The sequence below is a fragment of the Globicephala melas genome, chromosome 10 (genome assembly GCF_963455315.2).
Source record: "Globicephala melas chromosome 10, mGloMel1.2, whole genome shotgun sequence".
In the NCBI taxonomy this organism is placed as follows: domain Eukaryota; kingdom Metazoa; phylum Chordata; class Mammalia; order Artiodactyla; family Delphinidae; genus Globicephala; species Globicephala melas.
The window spans coordinates 85,619,704-85,632,544 of NC_083323.1; the positions used below are offsets into that span (position 1 = coordinate 85,619,704).

A 12,841-nucleotide genomic window follows, 5' to 3' on the forward strand; every position below is an offset into this window, starting at 1 on the left:
CTTGATGTTTCTAAATGTTTTTCTACTCTTCTCTGCAAAGTTTCTTGGGAAAATATAGTCTATTCTTAAATGTATTTCTCATCCTGCACTCACTTGTTAATGTAGGTATAAGTGGATATAATGGAGACAAATTAAGAACCTGCTGCAACAGTACAGGTGAGGGATGCTGAGGGCCTCTTCCAAAGGCCTTATCAGAAGTGCTGGAGAGAATGGAATGATGGGAGAAATGGTTGCCTGCAGAACGGACCATACTTCAGTGACCAGTGGACACTGAGAGTGAGAAAGAGGGAGAAGGCAGGGCTTCAGTATGTAACCCACACTTTCTAAAAACTAAGGAAAGCCTTCAAAAGAAGTTGGTTTGAGGGTCATGTCACGAATGGAGTTCAGTTTTTGATAGATTGAGTTATGTGTGAGATATTCAAGTTGAGATGCTTAATATGTACTTAGAAATCATAGGTCTGGGGTTTATAAGGACAGTGTGAGGGGAGCTATTGGCGTGTGGGCAGTAGTGGAGACCAAGGAATGATGACCCTGCCATGCTAGAAGATCAGGTGGAATGAATGAAGAAAAGTGTTGACCCAAGGGAACCTCAAGAGTTAAGAGGGGGGACTTCCCTGGTAGCGCAGTGGTTAAGAATCCACCTGCCAATGCAGGGGACACGAGTTCGATCCCACGTGCTGCGGGGCAACCAAGCCCGTGTGCCACAACCACTGAGCCTGCTCTCTAGAGCCCGCAAGCCACAACTACTGAGCCCGCGAGCCACAACTACTGAAGCCCGTGCGCCTAGGGCCCGTGTTCCGCAACAAGAGAAGCCACCACAATAAGAAGCCCACGCACCACAACGAAGATAGCCCCCGCTCGCTGCAACTAGAGAAAGTCCGTGTGCAGGAACGAAGACCCAAAACAGCCAAAAATAAATAAAATTAAAAATTAAAGAAAAAGGAGTTAAGAGGGGATTAAAAAAATGAAAGTTCAGGAAAAGAAAGGGAAATAAATACAGATTGATATTTAAAAAAGTGTGATAACAGTGAAGCAATTTCCTAGGAATGGACGAGTAACTTATTTCCTAAACATATTAAACACTTTCATACTTCTGTGTACTTGCTGATATTACTTTCTCCTTCTGAAACAACCTTGTCTCTGTTATTTTAACAATTCTTTTGGGATCCAACCTAAAAGTCATCTCTTCCTTACACTTTTCCTCAATATACATTTGTCTACTCCAGACAGAACAATTGTTGCCTTACCTGTATTCTCAAGACACTTTCTATCTTCTGCAATTATAGGAATTACCACATTGAATTCTATATATTTTAATTTATGTGTCCCTTTCACCAGACACTGTGGGTTCTTCGAGGCAGTGATCATGTCTCACCTATTTTCTAAGATTTTTTCCTCTGAGAAGCAGACACGGAGACAGGAGTAGATATGAAAACACTTATTGGCAGAAATGCTTGTGAAGGGTAAAGAGGTTGAAAGCAAGAACAGGCAGGGAGGTGCAGCCAGACACAAGGAAGAGAGAGCAAAAAGGAAGGATGAGATGGGAAGAGCCTTAGATTGCAGCCCAGTTTTTAAAAAGTCTCAGCCTTATTATCTTTTTTTTTTTTGGCAGAAAGAAAAGTCAACTGTAATTAACAAAACACTAGAATTCATAAAAATTAGCAACTACACAAAAACTGTACGCACATAACCACACTATATATAGTGACTCATAAAGGGGAAAAGCAATGGTCCAAAACCACCTAATACGGCTTGTCAGTTAATGGAAGGAAACACACACACACAGACACACACACACCACACGTGCGTGCTTATGCAGCCACAAAAACAGTTTTCAACAGTACACTCAAACTAGAGCTAACACAATTTCAGAATTATTATACAGTGCTTCCTTTCTTTTTTTTTTAAGATTTTTTTTTGCTGTGGGTCATTTTTAGAGTCTTTATTGAATTTGTTACAATATTGCTTCTGCTTTTTATGTTTTGGTTTTTTGGCCGTGAGGCATGTGGGATCGTAACTCCCCAACCAGGGATTGAACCCGCACCGCCTGCATTGGAAAGCGAAGTCTTAACCACTGGACCACCAGGGAAGTCCCTACAAGTGCTTCCTTTCTTAATACTAAAGATTCTTATTTGGGTGTGTGTGTGTTTTGGTTTACTGTTGACTTATTTTAAGTATCTTAGTGTTCTTACATACATTTTCCTTTATTGAACAACCTTTTCTTTGTGTTTCATCTTCATGTGTCCTTTCTACCTACCAGAAGTTTCAGGTTGGCAGGCAGATGGGTGCCTTACTCTGTGAACAATTCAATGCAATGGTTTTAATAGGGATTTCCATTAATAGGGATAGGGATTCCCCAAGTAAAAGTTGCCCATTAAAGGAATCACCCAGTGGGCAGAAATGGGCTGGCACCAGTACCCATCCCGGCTGGTCTTACAGGCTAGGAGTAGCCACTGTGATGGAGGCACAGGTGAGGCACTTAGGGCCGTCAGTCAAGATCCCCAGGCCAGGATCTCTTGAAGGAAATCCCAAGTGGCAAGTTCAGGGCTGCCACGCACATCTATAAAGGTATGTGAAGTCCTTTACGACTGTACTCACACTGCCTGGTTTTAAGTCTCTGCCACTTATTCAATGTGTAAGTTTACTTAATCTACCTGTACCGCAGCCTTCTCTGTAAAGTGGTGATCATATAGCCCCACTCATAGAATTGTTGGGAGGATTAAATAAACCATAGGTACCATGTTTAACACAGTCCTTGGCGCAGAGTAAATGCATAATAAATGTTAGCTTTTATTAGTACTTGTCCAGTCCCTGGTACATCATACTCCATTTATTTTTAGAAGTGTGAATGGAGTTTGATTAGAGTAGAAGACAGAGGATTGATTTTTACCTGCAGGGTTTGATAAAATGTTTTATTAAAGAGATGATATGTCAGCTACATCTTGATAGATGAGCACAAGTTCATCAGCAAATAACAGAGGGGTGGGCTCATCAGGCCAAAGAAGTAGATGAAAAGGCACAGAAATATAAAAAAGTCCATGACTTACATAGAGTGAATGGAGAAAAAAGTTGGTCTCATACAAATTGTGTTTATGCAGTTAAACTCATGAACATTTTCAGATATTCACTGATTAATATCATAAAGCAAACACACACAAAAGAAATAAAAGAATAGCCCCTTTCTAACAATATACACTCAAAAGCACTGAGATAGACTTTGGTCGATTCAGAATTAGGTATTTCATTTTATTAATAGCATCCTTTAAAAGCTTGACAGTAATTCAGGGCCTGTGTTAATATAAGTACTTATTTGATCATCTGCATATTTATAGATGGCTACAGAGTGGTTCTTAACTCTCCGACTGGATTGACAAGTGTTTTATGTGAATGTGACCATTTGATTCAGATTTAAACTTGAATTTATCATCCATCCTGCCTCAGTTGCAAGGTATAGTGAGAAAACTCTAGACGGCAGATTTCAGGTCTGGACCCTGTGCTGCCGTGCTGTGAAAGTAAACTAACTTCCTGGGACCTTACTTCCCTCCCAGGATAAATACAGTCCGACAAGTTTTTGTTTATTTGTTTTATCCCCACTGATCCAGGTACTGCTGTGAACCAGGTGCTCTGCTGGGGGGCTTTGCATACAGGATCTCATTTAATCCCCCTGGGCTGACCTCTGGCATCCTTTCCTCTGCCCTGAGCTTCTGCCATTGGCTGTTCTAGGACCCAGGGCAGCTGTTTTCTTATTTTACTCGTGCTGTCATTCTCTTTGGCTGGGAACAAAACGAACGAGCCATGATATTTTCATGTTCCAAAATGGGCTTTGGAGAGTACAAATTTTCCTAAGTTTGGAAATGCCAAAGTAGGCACAATGTCTTTTAAATCCCCCTTTGCTGATATATTTACCAACAGAATACAATGGGCTTCTGACTTGATGGTTGCCCAGACTCCGTCAACTGTCTATGTCTTTGGTCTCTTTTCCTACTGCAATATTTTATATGTAATAGGAATTAAAATTATGTTTTGTGGAGGAAAATATTTTATCCATTTTTGCTTTGCCAATTTGTGATTCTTGTGATTGAATAAACCATCATTTGTAGGTACTGGTTTTGGACATTTTTACCATTTTATTCCTTCTTGAGTTTAACATGTCTGCTATTTATGGATCTGCTGAGATATAACCAATGCTTCTAAAGTCTTAGCTTCCTTATTTCTAAAATTAGGACAATGAGAATGTCTACAGTCCCCATCACACAATGTTGCTAAGATTAAATCAGGTAATACGCATGAAAGTGACTTATATAAAGTATTAGACAACTGTTGTTGTCTAATACTTTTGTTGTTGTTGTTAAAAAAAAAGTTTTTTTTTTCCTCTTCCTTTTCCTCTCCCTGTTTCTCTTTCTCCTTCCCAAACAGTTCAGTTCTAAAGCCATTAGGTGGGTCAGCACAAGGTAGGCATCTACACTGGAAGGGGGGGCATGCTGGGCTAGTCCATAGAAAGGAGTCAGAGCCCAGGCAAGGTGGGGAAGGTCCACGCACTGGGGAGAGACACTCACAGCAGGTGTCAGAGCGAGGGTGGAGTGAGAGAGAGGCTGTGGAGAGACTAGTTAAGGAGGGGGATTGTCTGAGTCTGTTCCGGCTGCTGTAACAAAATACCACAGACTGGTTGTCTTCTAAACAACAGACATTTATTTCTCACAGTTCTAGGGGCTGGGAAAGTCCAAGATCAAGTTGCCAGCCTGGTCATGCTCTGGTGAGGGCCCTCTTCCTGGTTCATAGATGGCAGCTTCTCACTATGTCCTCACATGGTTGAAGGGGCCAGAGAATTTCCTGGAGCCTCTTTCATAAGAGCACTAATCCCATTCATGAGGGCTCCATCCTCATGACCTAAGTACCTCTTGAAGGCCCTACCTCCAAATACCATCCGTCTTTGGGGGTTTATGATTTCAGTATATGAACTTTGGAGGGAACATAACATTCAGATCATATCAGGGATTGACCCAATAAGTATGAAAGATAATGAAACTAAGTATAGACGTGTGTGTGTGTGTGTGTGTGTGTGTTGTATATTGTGTCTCTCTGACTGCTGAGAGGACCTGTAACACCCCAATAACAATGAGCACATCTAACACCCAGGTCTTTATATCATTCTACACTAAAAGGAACCAGGACTCACTGAAGAAATTGTTACTTCTAGGGCTGTGGCAGGAAAAGTAAAAGATGAGTCTAGAACTTCTTCTTGTGTCAAAAAAGCAAAGAAATGCTCAAAGAATGATGGAGATCTGTCAAAAGTTTACAGAAACCAGTCTGAAGGGGCTCCCACTGGCCAAATTAGGCACAATTTAAGTATCAAAATAAATAAAGATAGCAATGAATTAGAATCCATTGAATAACACAAGGAACCATGAATCCAATACAAGTTTATTGAGGAATGGGGTATTTATATAGTTTCAAAATAACTCCCCCCCATATACTTACTAATAACAAAGGAGAAACAGAAGAAGATTTTACAGTGGAGAAGCCAAAAAGACATGACTTTAATCAAGAGATCAAAGTAAACATCACAAGTAATGAATAAAGTGTAAATCCCTTGCCACCTGATGCAATGCAGTGAGAAGAACAGAGTATCACCTCTGTGCTGTATCTACCAAAGATGCATAACTTACTCTAACCATGAGGAAGCATAGGACAAGCCCAAACTGAAGATCAAATTTCAAAATAACTAGACTGTAGTCTTCAAAAGTGTTAAGGTCATGAAAGCCCAAGAAAGTCCTCAAACTCTTCCAAACTAAAGGAGACTAGAGAGAAGTGACAACTAAATGTGACATGTGACTGTGAACTGGGTTGTTTGGTTTAAAGGACAGTATTTGAACCACTGGAGAAAGTTGAATGGGATTTAAGGATTAGATGGTAGTGATGTATCAGTGTTAATTTTCTGATTTTGATGCTTATAGTGTGGTTATGTAAGAGACTGTTCTTTTTTTAATTGAAGTATAGTTAATTTACAATGTTGTGTTAGTTTCATCTGTATAGCAAAGTGATTCAGTTTTATATATATATATATATATACACACATATATATATATATATTCTTTTTGGATTCTGTTCAATTATAGGTTATTACAAGATATTGAGTCTAGTTCCCTGTGCTATACAGTAGGTCCTTGTTGTTTATCTATTTTCTATATAGTAGTGTGTATATGTTAATCCAAAACTCCTAATTTATCTTTCTTCCCCCCACCACTATCTCCTTTAGTAACCATAAATTTGCTTTCTATGTCTATGAGTCTATTTCTATTTTGTATATAAGGTCATTTGTATCATTTTTTTAGATTCCACACATAAGTGATATCATGTTTGTCTTTATCTGACTTACTTCACTTAATACGATAATCTCTAGGTCCACTCATGTTGCTGCAAATGGCATTATTTCATTCTTTTTTTTATGGCTGAGTAATATTCCATTATATGTGAGTATGTATGTACCTATATATTAATATATATATGGTATGTATATATATATATCTTCTTTATCCATTCACCTGTTGATGGACATTTAGGTTGCTTCCATGTCTTGTCTATTGTAAATAGTGCTGCTATGAACATTGGGGTGCTTTTCAAATTATCTTTTCAAATTAGAGTTTTCTCCAGATATATGCCCAGGAGTGGAATTGCATGATCATATAGTAACTCTATGTTTAGTTTTTTAAGGGAGAATGTTCTTGTTTGTAGAAAATACATGTTAAGTATTTGTGGATGATGGGCATCCAGTCAGCAATTTATACACAAATGGTTCTTGAAAAAATATTAATTCTCTTTACATTGTACTTGCAACTTTTCTGTAAATTTGGGATTTTTTCAAATTATATATATATATATACATATATACATGTATTTATATATAATTATATATATAATTCATATAAAATTAAATTTTAATAGAATTTTAAAAATATATCATTTATACATAAACATATATATAATTCTCCTATTTCCCCATTTTATGAAAGTTCTCACCAAACCAGTTTTCTGTTATCTGTCAGCCTCCTCCCAAAGCTAAGTAAGTTATTAAAAATAATTTCTAATAAATTTTTAAAATCAGATTTTAGAGTACTGGGCTAATAATATAATTTATACATTATAATTATATTATAATTTATAATTAATCATTTTAATAAATAGGAGATATAGAACTCATTCATCTAGGTGACCAGTTAAGTAGCTATTCTATTCACAACTTTCCAAGTATAGCTGGCTGTATCTGGGCTCCACCTTTGCAGAAAATTACAGGCTGTGCATTCCAAGAAAGGACTCATACCAGTGCACGAGATCCAATTGCTGCATTTTCAGAAATGCTGTAGGCCAGTTTTAAACACAACCAGTGTGTAAAATTAAATTACATAAACTTAAAAAAAATCAATTATGCTAAAAAGAAAGGTAATGCTCAAAACTCACTGCATCCTAGTTGTTTACTGCGTTTTCCTATTACCTATGCTCTTGAGGTTATTTATGACTATTGTACTCACATGGCGGAAATATTCTATAAGGAGGTACTGCTGCTCTTCCCATCTCCAGTTCAGTGACATCACATTGGTAGCTTGCAATTAGCCCTTAGTTGCATTTCACTTGGCTAACTTATGCCTGGGGCATATAAGCGTAGCTCCCCTTTTTCCTGCTCAAGGTGGGAGTAAATTGAGAAACAAGACAAGGGCCAGCACTCAGAGAACCGAGTAAAATCTTTGTTGTCAGTAAAGTCTGGGTTGGAGGAGTTTAGCATGAGAACAAAAATGGATACAATAACTCCCTATCCTCTGATCTAGGCCTGGGAACCTGAGGGAAAGTTAGTACTCAGAATAGATATTTACAGAGAATGGAGAGAGGAGAAAAAAACACCCGGACGTTTTCCTTTTTCTTATCTCTCTCTTTCTTTCCCCAGAATCTAGAACACAAGGATTCTACAGTATTGAAATATTGAAATAACAAAACTGTAGGAGATTTTTTTGCTTCAATTTCTTCTTTCTTTTCTCTTTTTTCTCATTAGAATTTTTCTTTTTCAGGTGATTTTGCACCCAGAGTTCCTATCTTCCACCAGCCCCTTGTTACCCATGGATTATGAAGAGTTTGTCCGAGGTTGTCATCTCGGAGTATTTCCATCATACTATGAACCCTGGGGTTATACTCCAGGTATGTGACATGTATAGATTGTGAAGTGTTTTAGATTTTATTAGTATATTATTTTATGCACATGTATGTAATATTCAATATGTCATTTCTAAATGATATGTCATTTAAAACTACAAAACAAAAACCTTAGTAGAAATGGTTGGATCTATCCCAGGGGTCCATTTAATGTTTTGTAGCTCCTGACCTAAGAGCAAGGACATAATACATAATCTTTTATGTAAGTATAGGAGGTTGTGGTTGGGCATATTTTAGGGGTTATCTGAATTGTTGCCTCATTGCATTCCAAAGAAAAAGTATGTTTCATAAAGATTATATCTTCACCAGTCCTACCCATTAGTATGAAGGTGAAATTAACTGCAAGGAGGTTAATGTGAGAAACAATTTTTGTTTCTAAAATTGTTCTAAAATTTATTTCAGAATTCTTTTTTAAGTGAAAGGATATATGTATCTTTTAATTAGATAACACATTCATATAGTTTTAGACACAAATAGTACAGAGATGAACAGTGAGAAGTCATCTTCACCCAGCTACCTCTCTTGTAGTTCTAAAAATTGTTCTCGGCACAAATTCCACTTTTGTGAAGGCAATGTCTTCTTTTTTTTTATTTTATAATTGTTTTTATTTTTCTAATGAAATGTTTCACTTAGTGTGCATATATATATAGATGTATATATCCGTATATATGTTTTTTTAACATCTTTATTGGGGTATAATTGCTTTACAATGGTGTGTTAGTTTCTGCTTTATAACAAAGGGAATCAGTTATACATATACATATGTTCCTATATCTCTTCCCTCTTGCGTCTCCCTCAAGGCAGTGTCTTCTTACCTATGAAATGCCCGCATAGTTATCTTAAATTGCTTACAATAGAGTATCTATCTTTTGAGATACACGAAAACAATTCACTTGATGAACTTAAAACTTTGTTATAGGCTCTTATTCCTATTATTTCTAGGAAGTAACATAATTTACGATTGGAAATATTGAGAGCAAAGAAGTACAAAACCAAAGCATGAGTGACCAAGGGAATGTGGGAAGTCATTTATATTAAAAGAGAATGTATCTAACTTACAGCAGTCTTTCTGCCAGAATATCATTTTATAGGACAAAGTTAAACTTAACATGAAATGACAGAGGAAATATATTTAGTGTGTTAAGATAAAGGCCAGCAAATGTGTTGTGAAAAATAAGTAGATGGAAAAAAGGATGTGAGAAATATGTACCCTATAGTGAATGAGTCATTCTCTGTTTTAAATTAACCAAAGGGGAATTCCCTGGTTGTCCAGTGGTTAGGGCTCCATGCTCTCACTGCCGAGGGCCCGGGTTTGATCCCTGGTTGGGGAACTAAAATCCCACAAGCCTCATGGTGTGACCAAAATAAATAAATAAATAATAAATTAACCAAAAGAAGTTGGTCCCTCCTTATTTATAGAAACAGCAAAACCTCTGGTGGTATACATTTGGCATTAGCATATTAGATACGTCTCTAACTTTTTTTACATAATTGTTTTATGCTGTACTAACTCTCACTCCAGAAAGTGTTAAAATCTGTGTTTCGTGTTTTGAGAAAACCCAGTGAAGATAAACGCTGACTTCATTAAATTCACTCAGTGAACATGTACTGAGCTTACATGGGTCCCTGGCATTTTATTATATGGGTGTCAATGAGTATTTAATAGAAATAAGGATCTGTGAATTTCCATAGAATTGTAGGCAAAATTTTTCTGGGGAGGAGTTCCAGAGTTTTCATCTGATTCTCAAATGGGTCAATAATCCCCGTCCCACCTTCCTCTCCTCTACCGTCTTCCCCCAAATTCGGAAACCACTGTTCTCTAGAGCTAAACCAAGAGGCAATACTTGCAGAATAGGAGTACCTGGGTCATGAGGAAATCTCTTTTTATCTACCCATCCCCACTAGCCAACCAAGAGAAATTCCATAATAAAATATAAATTTCATGTTAACAATTCAAACGTCCTTCAGTGTGTTAACATGTCTTAAGACACATCTGATATTGTCTAAAAAAAGGGTTTTGACTAAAAGGTGGCAGAGAATTGAAAGAAACCATGGGCTGGCTGAGCACCCGAGAAAGCGGAAGGGGTTGGTGGCAAGAGAGGTGAAAATGTTGGAGGAGCTGGTTCTTTCCAAAACATATTTACTTACCCCGTAAACTTGCCAAATACTTAGTGACACAAGCTTAGAACAGAGCAAAAAACAAAGTCAGCTGGAATGAGAGAGGCAGTGTAGGGTAGCAGTTCTGAGCAAGGGCTGTGGAGCTCGGCACCTGGCTTCAAATCCCAGCTCTACCACGTTGCCTGGCTTGGTGAAGTTGAGGAAGCTATTTAATCTCTCTGTGCCTCAATGTCTTCATGTGTAAGATGGGGATAATGGTAGCCTCACTTCCTAGGGTGGTTGAGAAGATTAAATTAGTTCATGCATGTAAGGAGCTTAGTACCGTGCCTGGCATAAAATAAATGTTGCTATTTAGGTGGACTGGGGCTTTTCCTTCTCTGCGTGTGTAAGAGGATGTTGTTGCTGGTTTGAAGCCAAGCCTTTGTCTATTTCCCCTGGCAGCCGAATGCACTGTGATGGGTATCCCCAGTGTGACCACCAACCTCTCTGGCTTTGGCTGTTTCATGGAGGAGCACGTGGCTGATCCCACTGCATATGGTGAGGATTTTCATCATGAACCCAACTGGGGGAGAAGGGACCTCTAACCAAACAAAGCACGGGGTCTTCACAGAGCCCGACTCTAACGTTATCTTGAGGATTAACCTTTTTATACTTCTTGTTTAATTAAAAGTAGATTTCATTAGATGGTCCATAGAAAAGATTAGAATGATATTAATATTGAACATATTACTCAAACGACAAACTACAAAAGGAGTGCTAAACTTGGACAAACATTGCCTTTTCACCTTTTTATTTTTCTGAACTGATTCGGTCCTCGATTACCTAGAAGTGACAAGCACAATAACCATGGCTTTAGAGTACATGTATCGATCAGCATAATTATTTTATAAGTTCCATGCCAAGTTATCAAAATTCACATATAAGATGGCAGATGGTATCACCATCTATATGTCCAGGCTGCCTAGCAGCAAGAAAAGTTAGAATGGGCTGGGTGCTCTGCCTGGACGTTGCCGATTCTCTGGTCTTTTAGAATTGCATTAGCACTGTTGTCTTTCCTTGGCTGACAGCTCTGGTCCTCACCCGTGGCTGCATGGTGGGGACACTGGGGAACCTAAAAAGCACTGAGACCCAGGTCTCACCCCGGGGATTCTGGTCAGTGAGCAGCCCCAAGGATGATCACTGATCCGAGGTATCCCTGTACTGCCAGATTTTCTTTAGCAAGATGTGTTTTGTTGGCTGTGTGTTGGTGACAATTTTGAGCCATTGGAAGGAAATCACAGGAGAAATACAGTCTCAGAGGGGAAAAGATAAAGCAGAGGCAGTAGGGGAGTCAGGGAGTGGATAATCACGCAGTTCGCGATAGACCCTAAGCAACAGTAGAAGTGCTTTAAGGTTAGCCTTATCTTGACTTGTGTTCTGGCTTTTGTGTGCCTCAGGTATTTACATCGTTGACAGGCGATTCCGCTCACTGGATGATTCTTGCAATCAGCTGACTCAGTTTCTCTATGGATTTTGCAAACAGTCACGCCGCCAGAGGATTATTCAGAGGAACCGAACCGAGAGGCTTTCAGACCTTCTGGATTGGAGATACTTAGGCAGAGTAAGCAAGTTTATGATAACACACAGAGGACCCCTTTAAAAATCCCACTGGACGATAAAAGAATTGATTCGAGGTGTAATCTGCAAGGTCAAGTCTGTATCATCGTTAAGATCTCAGTGATGTTTTCACATACTTAATATGAATACCTTTGAGCTTCATGTGAATTCGCAAAGTCCCAACCCCAATTTTTCATATTTAGTTTGAGACCAGAACAGCCAGTCTAGCAGCATCTAGCCATGATCTTACTAATTATTCTATCACCTGGGCTTAACTTGATGCTTTACAGGTTTCATGAAGATGAGGAAATCAAGAGAAAAGTCTCTAGTTTGTTTCACTCTAAGAGATAATATGATCACATTCCTCAACTACAGTGGGGAGTGGAAATAATCTTGTTTCTCAAAATGACAGGTACAGGAAATACCTTTCAATCCTGCCATTAGTTTATAAATACTCAGACGTTCATATGTCTTAGCAGTGGATGATTTAATAAAAACTAAATTGACTTTGCCTTCACATAATGTATCTGCTTAGATACTGCTCAACTCTGGCTGACAAATGACAGATACGGCCATCAGCTGAGTATCTACACACACTAATGCCAGTAGTCACGCTCATTTCCACACAGGAAGATTAATTTTGCTGTCTTCATTTTATAATGAAAGCAGGATGATAAGCCCCTTAGAAGCTATGTTTCTTACGTAAGGTCGGAAGCAGGATTTAAAGCCAGTGTGTCTGATTATTCAGGCCCCGTCTTTTTCTCCGTGCCACACTGCTTCTCTATAGAGTAAAACCAGTGTTTTCAGTCACCTTAGTGCTCAATTCAGAGTTCAGTAAAGCCAGTGTGTCCTTCCCCTCCAATTTTTGATAGTATTTCTTTACTTATTCCCTGAAAAATGATAAAGCTATAAACTGTCATATTTTTTT

At 38.4% G+C, this 12,841-nt stretch overlaps 1 protein-coding gene across 1 annotated transcript in view; it reads left to right on the forward strand.

Moving 5' to 3' along the window:
• Positions 1 to 12,841, forward strand: part of GYS2 (glycogen synthase 2) — a 58,659-nt gene that overhangs the window by 43,045 nt on the left and 2,773 nt on the right. Inside the window, exons 12-14 of the mRNA XM_030841312.2 lie at positions 8,058 to 8,184; positions 10,759 to 10,854; positions 11,754 to 11,917. Coding sequence (XP_030697172.1) covers positions 8,058 to 8,184; positions 10,759 to 10,854; positions 11,754 to 11,917 — 387 coding nt within the window. The remainder of the gene's footprint in view (positions 1 to 8,057; positions 8,185 to 10,758; positions 10,855 to 11,753; positions 11,918 to 12,841) is intronic.